The sequence below is a fragment of the Leptonychotes weddellii genome, chromosome 13 (genome assembly GCF_054177405.1).
Source record: "Leptonychotes weddellii isolate Sample4059 chromosome 13, ASM5417740v2, whole genome shotgun sequence".
NCBI lineage: Eukaryota > Metazoa > Chordata > Mammalia > Carnivora > Phocidae > Leptonychotes > Leptonychotes weddellii.
In genome coordinates this window covers 25,463,276-25,476,169 of record NC_138381.1, presented here as the reverse complement: position 1 = coordinate 25,476,169, position 12,894 = coordinate 25,463,276, and the positions used below count along the sequence as shown (strand labels likewise).

The window sequence follows — 12,894 nt, the reverse complement described above, 5'->3', positions numbered from 1 at the left end:
CTGGAAACTGGTATGGTTCCTTTCATTCCTCTACCAGGCCCTCTGACTATCCTCTTGTGATTCATTTTTCTCTTTCAGGGTAACCTAGGAGCTTATTTTCGCCTTATTTTACCAGGACAAAATGTTGGAGGGAGATTTCCCTGAAGTTCAGAACTGTAATCATGAACCCCGACCTCTGGCCTCCCTCCTAGGCCCCTGACACACACAGCCTGAGCTAAGACAGGGGACCCTGTGGTTTCGTAGGTGTCCAGTAGGGGGAGCCAGCGAGTCGTGGCTGCCTTGGGGACCTCGGACAAGAGCTATCAGCAATTCCAGGAGGCGGGAGGTCCAGATAAAAGACCATGACATCTGCACAGCTCTCTGTGGGTTGTGTGGTTTTTGCTTTTATTTTTGTTTTGTTTTTCTTTAATTCTGCGCTCCAGGAAGTGCACCTGAGTTAGTTAGATTCCTGCCATCACTGAGCAAGCCACAAATACTGAATTTTAAGAAGAATGGGGAAAGAAATGGATTTTTCACTTGAATTTTAGATTACTCTGCTGTGGAATGTTTGCCTCCCGTCCATTCAAAGGCAGCAGTGTTTGTCCTGGGATCTTCACCTGGAAAGAAGGACATTTCGGGGAAACATTTATATGTTTGTTTCCTCCTTACTGGGAAAAAGGGCAGGTGGGTTTCCAGAACATGAACTGTGTTCCCCTTGCTCTCCCCACCCTCACACCACACCCCTCAGGACTTTGCTGGATTCTTACGTCTGGGCAGAAGCTGTGTGGAGTCTAAGAGAAAATGAGAAATTTCCACGCTGGGAGCAGTCCCTTTGCTCTGCGAGTCTACTGTGTAGCAACTTGACCCTCAGTTTTTTGTTTTAAGTGATACTATGTTGATCTTTTTTAGTTACAAATATTCTCCAAAATATTTCAGGGTGAGAGTAGTTTCCAGAACAGCGAGGGGAAGTAAAGATGAACTTGCAGGATTGTCCCTGGGTACAGACCTTGGAACAATGTAGAAAGACGGCAAAGCTCCTGGCACCAAATCAAGAACGAGGGGGGGGGGGCAGGGGGGATGGAGAAGGAGAGGGAGAGAAACATCAGCAGAGAGAGACAGAGAGAGGAAGAGAGACAGACAGACAGCAGGTGCAGGACAGGGGACTGGTCCTCGGCAATGCTTTGGCCGGAGCTCCTGAAGTGGGAGGAGAAAGCCGAGGGCACGGGTATGCCGAGCGGGGTTCTGTGTATAAAACTGTTAGGTGCCTCCTCCCAGCACTATCTGCTCCTAAGCACCCTGCCTTTTACGAGAGCCCAGCAGCACTTTATCAGCCAGTGCCTTCTGCCGCCGGGCAACCAGCCGGAGCGTGAGTACCCTCCTCAATTCTATTCATTTCCAACTGTCCACTGTTGCCAGTTTGTCTGCTTACTCCTAATTGTTCTTCTTTTTTAATGGAGAAATATGCCTCAGATGGTTGCAACTGAGTAGAAGCAGCAAAGCCAGAGTCCTGGGAGGCAGGAAAGCAATTTCCCAAAGCCGTGGGCTTCTTCCTAGAAGCCTGCAAGCCGTGTCTTTGCTCACGATCTCTGAAACCGGGTGGGAGCAGCACCTGAGCTCCGTGTGCAAGAGGGGTTCGAGCAAGGAGTCCACTTTATGTGCCAAATGCCTCGGGGTTCATCAGTGCTGGAGAGGAGTTTCAAACTGTGTTTGTGAAATAATTGACTGAAGTTGGAGACATATCAATATGACTCCAAAAAAGCGGGGTTTGGGGAATGGCCCTTTCCAAATATGGCTCTGCACCCCGCCCTGAGTGTGCCGTCTTGCTGAAGGGAGTGTGCTTGCTACCCACCGGGAGAACCTGGTGTCCACCCCTGGCAGCTTCTTTGCAGCCGCATTTTCTGGTGTGGAATTCATACCCCAAGGCTTCTAGGAGTGGTGCCTTCTGAGGACAGAAGTGTTTTCATCAGGAGATAGGAATACCCAACAGCCCTGTCTTTGTTTCTGATTAAAGAAAATTAAGCACCTCCTACGCTTGGAACCAAAACCCACCCAAAATAAAGATTATCGTAAGTACCAAATAAATGTCAATGCTTAAATTCTCTTTATGATAGAGCATGAATGTTTAAATGTTTTCCTCTATATCTGTATCCAAAACTTTGTATTATTTTTTAAAGTGATACTTGAGCCACAGAACATTGAAGACTTTCGGGTCTCTCCAACTGCACAGATTTCTAATGTACGCTGAGTTTTATTGCATGTAATCAAATAGGGAATGTTGGTTGAATTGAAATCTTGATATTGCCTCGCATTAGAATAAGTACTGCTTCGTTTCACGAGTGATTTGGGTTATGAAAGGTGCTTTCTGACTCCTGCTGGAAAGCTCACCAGGTGCAGCTTCTAGAATATTCCTGGGATGTTCACTTTAGCACATACAGGTTTGTTGTGGATGTGTCAGTGATACAAAAGAATGAGGCTCACTTTGAGGTACACGTCTGTTTGTCAGAAGAGTTCCTGCTTCCAGCTAGGGCATAAGGTGAAAGTGGGGGTGACGGGGCCCTTGGTTGTTGTTCGCCCCCACCCCAGGGTTATTTCAAGCCAGCCATGAAGACAGCCTGTGTGCGCTATGTCACTGAGCCCTGACGCACACTGCAGACCCCATCACTCAGGAGCTGCTCCTTCACTGTTTGCTTGAATAGAATCTCAGGTGGCATTAATGTGCCTGGCTCCAAGAAGACAAAGAACCACCATTGCTTTCCTATTGCATAAAGCTCACTCTGCTGAGGAGACTTGGATGGTCCCCACTCTGAACCTCAGTTTTCTCTTCTATAAAGTGAAGGCTTAAATTGTGTGCTCTTTACAACCTCACCTAGCTCTCAAATGTTTCTCTCTGGGCTCTAAGAAAATATGATGGTGAGCTCAAGGATATTGTCCTCCTAGATGTGTGTGATTTGGGTGGCGGGGGGAAAGAGGGGTATGCAGGGGCCAAAGGGGTAAACACCTACATGGAGGGAACATGACAGTCCCTGCTTGTCTCTTTCTTCTTTCTTCTTCTTCTTCTTTTTTTTTTTTTAACTGCAAATAAGATGAGAGTCCTACCACTGGTTTTTCTTAATGCTGTTCTTTATCAAACAAACAAACAAAAATACATAATGCAACCCACAGACACTTCTGTTGGTACTTAACTAGCCAGATAATTTAACCATGGATAAACACACACACACACCTTTTTTTTCTGAGACATGTCAATAGTATTTCCCACAATTGTGGATTTTTCAAATCAAACGAGTAGAAGAAAGTAAAAATTAAATAAAGGAGGGACAAAAAAAATACCACATACACACAACTTTTCTGGAACTTCTGAAAGAAGAATGATATCCTTGGATGCAGTGGACCTTTTTTTTTTTTAAATAAAACTTACAAAAAGTTGCCACACCTGTTGAATTCAACTAAGAATTGTTTTTTATTAACAAGGTGATATCCAATATTTAACAATTCTTATTCTGATACAAGAAAAAATGCCATTCAGCAGGATCTCAGACTGGGCTCTTGCTGTGCATTAAGAGTGTGGCTTTTATCTTATTTCAGAAAATAGAGCCCACTCCATGCCTTCTTCTCCTATTTGTAAAGAACAAGGCTGAGGGAAATTGTTGCATTGGTATGGGTCCCCTAACAGGGGGTTGCCTGAAGCATGTCAGAGCCTGAAGCCCACCCCTCCCTCTGGACAGGCTTCAGATCGGCAACCTCCCGCTGGTAGAGAAACGCAGCAGAACAAAATCTGTGTGTTGGTCTCTGTGCAGGATGGTTTGCTATCATTTTTTCCTTTTATTTAAGCAAAGTAAAATGAACGTTCTGTGTCTGTAGTCAGCTCACTGTCTCTCCTTGCCAATGGAGAAGCCTGCCTTCTCTGTTGGAGGTCTCCATCTGGGGCCACAGCTCTGCTCCCCAGGACCACACCGGGGGCACTCCTGCCTCACTCCATCCTGCATGCCGCGTGCTCATCCTGCTGATTCACGTCTTTTTGCCCTTTGTCAAGTATGGAGAGAGAGGAAGGATGAATGGACAGTCTTTGGTTGCCGGCGCTGGTGATGCCCCTCGTGGTCCTCTTTGGAAGGACCCTTGTGGAGATAAGGCTGGGGAGGCTGCGCTCAGAGGCTTCACCTGGCTCAGCATGGCCCCAGCACAGGGGCCCCCGGATCAGGTATGCTCCCTCGGTGCAACCTCTGTCTTGGAGAATGTGGGCGCCTGCGCTCCAAGCTCTGGTGTGTCTCTTCGGAACAGAGCCCAGGAAGTGGGGTCCTCATGCTCTGCTGAGGGGCAGCGGGATGCACGGGAGTCTTGGTCCTGAAAGTCACACGGCCCTCAACTTGGGTAAGACTGAACTACTGAGTTTTGAGAACAGTGGAAAAGCTAGGAAAAAGGAGTCTGGGGTTTTAATCTTACCCTGTTGCTACTTATTTAGAGCTTCTTCCCTTTATTTTCTTGTCTTTTTAGTTAAATTTAATGGCCGACTTAGATTTGAGGAATCTGAGCATCAGTAGAAGTCCCCGGCTGCATTGCCTTCCTGATCAGAATTCTTAAAAGTTCTCCAAAGAACTGCAAATCGTCACACGTGATAAAATTCTAGGGTGAACTACAACCTTGAAGTTACTGGTTTCTCATAACCAGTTCTCCTGCCTGAGTTCTGGAGCAAGTCTTCAGGATCTGAAGGGCTCTGGAAGTGTTCAGTAGTTCAGAATAAATGGTTCGTGGGCGGGGTCTGCCACAGCACTGTCTGCTTACCCTGGGAGAGGAGCCCTCTCTCTCGGGCATGGTACCCTGACAAACCATCCCAACACGCAGGTACTAGGGAGACAAATCACAATAAGCCTTCTTCTATATGCTGGGCTGTGGACTCCCGACAGAAATAACTCAGTCTTCCGCTCTGGGAGGCCCGGCAAGGAGCTCAGGCCAAGCAGGTTCTAGATCACGTCTGACCAGGTGTAGCATCAGGTTTGGCATCTGTATCTCCAAAATCCCTGAGCTGATGGTGTATTTAAAACCCTCTAAAATAAGTAAATATATGTCGGAAATTTCGAGAACATGAATTTGTTCACCCTGAAATAACCTATACACTTTACTGTTTCTGTAGTTGATGGAAAAACTGGAATGTTTTCATTCAATGCTGCCTCTGCAGGAACAGATCTACTCAGTTATAGAAACTCAAAGCAATTGTGTCTGAGCCTCTTGCCGTTGCCTGGGGTGAAACCTGATGCCTCTCATAAATTGGTCCTGCTTTACAAATGGGTCACTGGAGCTGAGGAAGGAGCTTACTGAGCAATGTTGTCAGTTATGAGATTTAAAGAGGAAGATATATGAAAATAAATGATAGCTATCATTAGCTATTATTTATAAAATAAAAGGTAGTTTTTCATAATTGCTTAAAATTCGAATCATTTTCCATGTTTCACTATGGGTCCAGCTGAGCTCCCTACAGACTAAGTTTTGGTTCCTGACCTCCAGCAGTTTTCAATTTAAGAATTTCTTAATGCCGGGGCGCCTGGATGGCTCAGGTGGTTAAGCATCTGCCTTCGATTCAGGTGATGATCCCAGAGTCCTAGGATCGAGCCCCACGTCGGGCGCCCAGCTCACCCGAGAGTCTGCTTGTCCTTCTGCCCCTCCCCCAGCTCATGTTCACACTGACGCTCTCTCTCTCTCTCCCCCTCAAATAATAAAATAAAAATAAAATCTTAAAAAAAAAGAATTTCTTAATGCCAAGGTTCATGGGCAATCTCACAAGTGCAGGTGTCTAACACCGTTTTGCCAAGACGAAATGAGCTTGGTCTAGAATTCATTGCATAAATAGCTTCTGCTTTGTGTAATGATTAATGGTTGGCCATTGTTTAAAAGCAGGCCACTTAGTTGGGTGGTGAAATAATACAACTGAAGTATGGTGGCTACTCGATAGAAAAATCAGTTACCCACATTGATTTTTGTACTGGGATTAACAGAAGCCCAAACGAGTCAGGATTGCAAGAACTAAACATTTTAAAAAGGCATAACTTTATTATCTTTTAATAGGTGTTTGTTGGCTATGATTAACGCAACAAGGATGGGGCCAAAACTATCTGTGAGAACCCCTTACTCACAGCCTGGCCACAGGGAGAAGCTGAGCTGGTTTGTCTGCATAGATTTGGGGTATTCCCTTGGTGGTGTGCTCTATGCCTGTGAATTCAGCTTTCCACTGGTGCCTTCTGGGGTCGGAGAGTTTTGATGCTTCCCTACTCCACACGTACCTGGATGTGCTCTTGGCATTGCTTGCATGCTCAAGGTGGTTTGCCAATGTCTTTCTCCCTTTGCCTCCCTCTGGGATGACATCATTGATATTCTTCTTTTGTGTCTACCATTGGCACTGTGAAAACTTCATTTTTGTCTAGAGGGTACCATTCTGGTGATGTTGGTGCTTTCCCATCACACAGTTATCATGAGAAGTGAAGAGTCTTGTAGTGAACACAAGTCACGGTCATATTAGTATTTTTCTGAGGCATGCTTACTGTAACCGTGCCTTACATATTCTTATATTGTACAATTCTTAGGTTACAGCTTTTTGGTTTTCAATAGCTTCGTTCACTTTTACCTTTTCTAGTTTCTATACCTTATAGAATATTATTCATGACTGTTTTTGAAACATTTAAATAACCAATTGCAAAAATAAAGAATATCTGAGGCAGTTGCCCAATGTGGGGACATATTCAAGCAACCTTTAACTTGGAGAGTGTCTATGAGGGGCTTTACTTAGGCTGTGTCAGCACACAGAGATCGTTTTGTAAATAATTCTGCCCTGCCAAACCTTTAAAAACAAAAACATTTTTGTAAAATAGAAACTTAATTTAAAAAGGCTGCTCAGGACTTCTGGGGAAGATGGTGAAGTAGGAGGACCCTAAGCTCACCTCGTCCCATGGATACAACTAGATAACACTCACATCAGTGTAAAGAACCCAGAAAACGATCCAAAGACTGGCAGAACAAACTCCACAACTAAAGGTAGAGAAGAGGTCACATCGAAGGGGGTAGAAAGGGCGAAGATGTGGTCAGAAGCCAACAGACCCACAGGTTGGTCCACATCAGGAGGGAGCTGCGCGCATGGAGAGGGGAGAGAAACAGACCCCCACACCAGGGAACCCACACTGGGAGGACGAATCCCCATAACAACTGGCTTTGAAAACCAGAGGGACTGAAATTCATGAGTTCTCACAACCAGCAGGACTTAAAACCTGAAATTTAAAAAATCAGTGGGCTTGGCTCTAGGAGAGCAGAGAGGGAGAGAGGAAACTGAGACCCCGGGCTCGCTTAAAGAGACAGCACAACAAACAGCCCCGTGGGGACACAGCATAAAAACAGCACTTCGAAAAATGCCTGGGGCGTACAGGGGGGAGGGTTATTTACTCATCTCAGAGCCTGTCCTGGAGGGACAGAGACCATTGGGGGACTCCTCCAGGAAGAAAGGAGCTGGCAGGCACCATTTCCTCCCATGGCCCCCAGCATAAGCACACAGACACCTGCAGGAGGAACCAGTGTTGCTGATACTCTCTACCGAACTTGCTAATACTGCTTCCCCACTGCTCCGCCCCCTGCAGACAAACCTGCCCCAGTCCCAGCACCGCAGAGGGGCCCCTTTTGCTCAGAGCCAATTCAGGACAGTGCCACAGGCTTAGCAGGGTGCAAGCAGCCCCAGCAGGGACCAGCACCACTCCAAAGTGAGTCCTGTCCCAGGGATAGGGGAAGAGAACGATGTACACCAGTCAGACTGCAGCCCCCACAGTGGGCTCGGGGAAGACATCAAGCCTGACTGCAGGCCCTGCCCACCAACAAAAGCTTCTCAGAAGACAAGACAGGGAGAACAGCCTGCGGTTCGGTGCTGCTGTATCTCTGGCAAACGCCTGGCCTGACTCAGCTCAAACCCAAGGCATCGAAGATTAGCCCACTATTAATGCCAAGATCAAAGCCTGCCCACAAGAGGCAAAGAAGGTCACTGCAGATGACTGGACTGAAGGAAAAAGCAGCTCAGTCACAACAGCTGTGTGCACAACACACACAGAAGACACCCCCGGAGCACCAGGTTCTGGTGAACATTGCAGGACACTACAGAACCTCTTCTTCGTAAGGTCATTGCTTTCCAGTGCGGGAAACACAGCTGACTTTCCTAACACAGAGAAACCGAAGCAGAGACTTAGACAAAATGAGGAGACAGAGGAATATGTCCCAAATGAAAGAACAGGACAAAATCACAGCAAGAGATCTAAATGAAATGGAGATAAATAATGTGCCTGATAGAGAATTTAAAGAAATGATCATAAAGATACTCGCTGGACTTGAGGAAAGAATGGAGGACATCAGTGAGACCCTTAATGATGAGATAAAAAAAAGAACCAATCAAAGATGAGAACATAATAAATGAAATTAAAAATACACTAGATGGAATAAATAGAAGACTGGAGGAAGCAGAAGAATGAATCAGTGACCTAGAGGACAGAGTAAAGGAAAGCAATCAAGCTAAGCAGGTAAAAGGGAAAAAAAAATAAGCAAAAATGAGAATAGACTTAGGGAACTCAGCAACACCATCAAGCATAATAACATTCACGTTATAGGGATCCAGAAGAAGAAGAGAAAGAAAGGGGGACAGAAAATTTATTTGAAGAAATAATAGCTGAAACATTCCCAAATCTAGAGAAGGAAACAGAAATCCAGATCCAGGACGCACAGAGACCCCCCAACAAAATCAAACCAAGGAGGTTCCCACCATGACACACAGTAATTAAAATGGCAAAAAGTAGTGATAGAGGATTTTATAAGCAGCAAGAGAAAACACATACAAGGGAAACCTCATATGGCTATCAGCTGATTTTTCAATAGAAACTTTGCAGGCCAGAAGAGAGTGGCATCACGTATTCAAAGTGCTGAAAGGAAAAAAAATCTGCAGCCAATAAATACAAGGCTATCATTCAGAGTAGAAGGAGAGAGAAAGAGCTTCTGAGACAAACAAAAGTTAAAGGAATTCATGACCACTAAACCAGCCCTACAAGAAATATTAAAGGAGACTCTTTGAGTGAAAAGGAAGGACCATAAGCAAGAGAAAGGAAAGTAAGAAGCACAAAAGCAGTAAACATAAATATATCTGTAAAAATCAGTCAAAGGATTCACAAAATAAAAGGATGTAACGTATGACACCATATACCTAAAATATGGGGCTAGTGGAGTAAAGAATGGGTTCAAACTTAAGTGACCATCAACTTAATATAGACTGCTATATACAGAAGATGTTATATACAAACTGAATGGTTACCACAAATCAAAACCCAGTAATAGATATGCAAAATTAAAGAGAAAGGAATCCAAATATATCACTAAAGAAAGCCAACTAATCATGAGAGAAGAGAGCAAAAGTAGAAAGGAACAGAGAAGAACTACAAAAACAATCATAAAACAAGGAACAAAATGGCAATAAATACATACCTATAAATAATTACTTTGAATGTAAATGGACTAAATGCTCCAATCAAAAGACATAGGGTGGCAGAATGGATTAAAAAATGAAGAAGAAGAAGAAGAAGAAGAATCATCTATATGCTGCCTACAAGGGATTCATCTCAGACCTGAACACACGTACAGACTGAAAGTGAAGGGATGAAGAAACATTTACCATGCAAATGGATGTGAAAAGAAAGCTGGGGTAGCAATACTTATATCAGACAAAATAAACTTTAAAATAAAGATAGTAACAAGAGACAAAAAAAAAACACTATATAATAATAAAGGGAAAAATCCAACAAGAAGGTATAACAATTGTAAATATTTATGCATCCAACATGGGAGCACCCAAATACTTAAAACAGTTAGTAACAAACATAAAGGAAATCACTGATAGTAATACAATAATAGTAGGGCACGTTAACACTCCACTTAACATCAATGGACAGATCATCCAAACAGAAAATCAACAAGGGAACAGTGGCTTTGAATGACACATTGGATCAGATGGATTTTAACAGATATAGTCAGAACATTCCACCCTGAAACAGCAGAATACACATTCTTTTAAAGTGCACATGGAACATTCTCCAGAATAGATCGCATATTACACCACAAAACAAGTCTCAACAAATTCAAAAAGATTGAAGTCATACCATGCATTTTTTTCTGACCACAACACTATGAAACTAGAAATCACAAGAAAAAAATCTGGAAAGAGCACAAATACATGGAGGTTAAATAACATGCTATTAAACAATGAATGGATCAACCAAGAAATCAAAGAGTAAATCCAAAAATACATGGAAACAAATGAAATTGAAAACACAAGGGTCCAAAATCTTTGGGATGCAAAAGCATTTCTAAGAGGGAAGAATAGCAACACAGGTCTACCTCAAGAAGCAAGAAAAATCTCAATTACAACCTAACATTACACCTAAAGGAGCTAGAAAATAAAGAACAAGCAAAAGCCAAAATCAGTAGAAGGAAGGAAATAATAAAAATTGGAGTAGAAATAAATGATATAGAAATTTAAAAAACAATAGAACAGACTGATGAAACCAGGAGCTGGTTCTTTGAAAAGAGCAAAAAAATTGAGAAACCAGAATCATCAAGAAAAAAGAGAGAGAGTATTCAAATAAACAAAATCACAAAAGAAGAGAAATAACAACTACCACCACAGAAATACAAAAGATTGTAAAAGAATATTATGAAAAACTAGAGGCCAACAAACTGGACAACCTAGAAGAAACAGATAAACTCCTAGAAACATATAACCTCCAAAAACTGAGTCAGGAAGAAATAGAAAATTTGAACAAATTGATTATTGGCAATGAAATTGATCAGTGACCAAACTCTCCCAACAAACAAAAGTTCAGGACCAGATGGCTTCATGGGTGAATTCTACCAAAGATTTAAAGATTCTACCAAGATTTAAACTCTTCCAAAAAATAGAGAGGAAAGAAAACTTCCAAATTCATTCTAGGAGGCCCATATTACCCTGATACTAAAACCAGATAAAGACACTACAAAAAAGAGAACTACAGGCCAATATCTCTGATGGAAATAGATGCGAAAGTCCTCAACAAAATACTAGCAAACCAAATCCAACAATACATTTAAAAAATCATTCACCACAATCAAGTGGGATTTATTCCTGGGATGCAAATGTGGTTCAGTATTCAAAAAATCAATCAACATGATACATCACATCAATAAGAGAAAGGATAAAAAATATATGATTATTTCAATAGATGCAGAAAGAGCGTTTGACAAAGGACAACATCCATTCATGATAAAAACTCTCAACAAAGTAGATTTAGTGAGAACATACCTCAATATAATAAAGGTCACATTGAAAAACCCACAGCTCACATCATACTCGATGGTGAAAAATTGAGAGCTTTCCCCCTAAGATCAGAAACAAGACAAGGATGTCCACTCTCATCACTTTTATTCAACATAGTAGTGGAAGTCCTAGCCACAGCAATCAGTCAACAAAAAGAAATAAAAGGCATCCAAATTGGTAAGGAAGAAGTAAAACTTTAACTATTTGCAGATGATAGGATACTACATGTAGAAAACCTTAAAGACCCAACCAAAAAAGTGCTAGAACTGATAAATGAATTTAGTAAGATCCCAGGATACAAAATTAATGTACAGAAATCTGTTGCATTTCTACACACCAATAATGAAGCAAGAGAAAGAGAAATTAAGAAAGCAATCCCAGGGCGCCTGGGTGGCTCAGTCGTTAAGCGTCTGCCTTCGGCTCGGGTCATGATCTCAGGGTCCTGGGATCGAGCCCTGCATCGGGCTCCCTGCTCGGCGGGAAGCCTGCTTCTCCCTCTCCCACTCCCCCTGCTTGTGTTCCTGCTCTCGCTATCTCTCTCTGTCAAATAAATAAATAAAATCTTTAAAAAAAAAAAGAAAGCAATCCCATTTACAATTGCACCAAAAATAATAAAATACCTAGGAATAAGCTTAACCAAGGAGGTACAAAACCTGTACTCTGAAAACTATAAAATATTGATGAAAGAAATTAAATATGATACAAACAAATGAAAAGATACTCCATGCTCATGGATTGGAAGAACAAATATTGTTAAAATGTCCATACTACCCAAAGTAATCTACAGATTTAATGCAATTGATAACAAAATACCAAGAGCATTCATCACAGAACTAGAATAAATAATATTAAAATTTGTATGGAACCACTAAAGACCCAGAATAGCCAAAACAACCTTGAAAAAGAAAAACAAAACTGGAGGCATCACAATTTCACACTTCAAGTTATACTACAAAGATGTAGTAATTGAAACAGTATGGTACTGACACAAAAACAGACATATAAATCAATGGAACAGGAGAGAAAGCCTAGAAAAAAACCCACAATTATATGATCAGTTAATCTTCAACCAAAGAGGCAAGAACGTGCCATGGGAAAAAAGACAGTCTCTTCAACAAACGATGTTGGGAAAACTGGTCAGCTACATGCAAAAGAATGAAACTGGACCACTGGCTTACACCACACACAAAGATAAACTCGAAATGGATTAAAGACATAAATGTGAGACCAGAAACCATTAATATCCTAGAAGAGGCAGGAATTTCTCTGACACTGACATTTCTAGATATGTTGCTTGAGGTAAGGGAAATAAGAGCAAAAATAAGTTATTGGGACTACATCCAAAAAAAATCTTCTGCACAGCAAAGGAATCAACAAAACTAAAAGACAACCTACTGAATAGGAGAAGATATTTGCAAATGATATAATGGATAAAAGGTTAGTATCCAAAATGTATAAAGAACTTCTATAATTCAACACCTGCCCCCAAATAATCCAATTTAAAAATATGGGCAGAAGACATGAACAGACATTTCTCCAAAGAAGACATTCAGATGGCCAAC

At 42.2% G+C, this 12,894-nt stretch overlaps 1 protein-coding gene across 15 annotated transcripts in view; it reads left to right on the top strand.

Moving 5' to 3' along the window:
• SLC14A1 (solute carrier family 14 member 1 (Kidd blood group)) overlaps nucleotides 1–12,894 on the top strand; it is a 118,369-nt gene that overhangs the window by 85,977 nt on the left and 19,498 nt on the right. For 2 of the 15 annotated variants that reach the window (XM_081801299.1, XM_081801300.1), the window contains exons 3-5: nucleotides 528–663; nucleotides 1,292–1,345; nucleotides 4,013–4,177. The exons of 3 other annotated variants lie outside the window; for them this stretch is intronic. In XM_081801299.1, the coding sequence (XP_081657425.1) occupies nucleotides 544–663; nucleotides 1,292–1,345; nucleotides 4,013–4,177 (339 nt within the window). In that variant the 5' untranslated portion in view covers nucleotides 528–543. Of the gene's footprint in view, nucleotides 1–35; nucleotides 664–1,110; nucleotides 1,346–1,370; nucleotides 2,046–3,840; nucleotides 4,178–12,894 lie in introns of those variants that run through there. 10 more of the 15 variants (XM_081801308.1, XM_081801306.1, XM_081801302.1 and 7 more) reach the window with 9 other exon arrangements.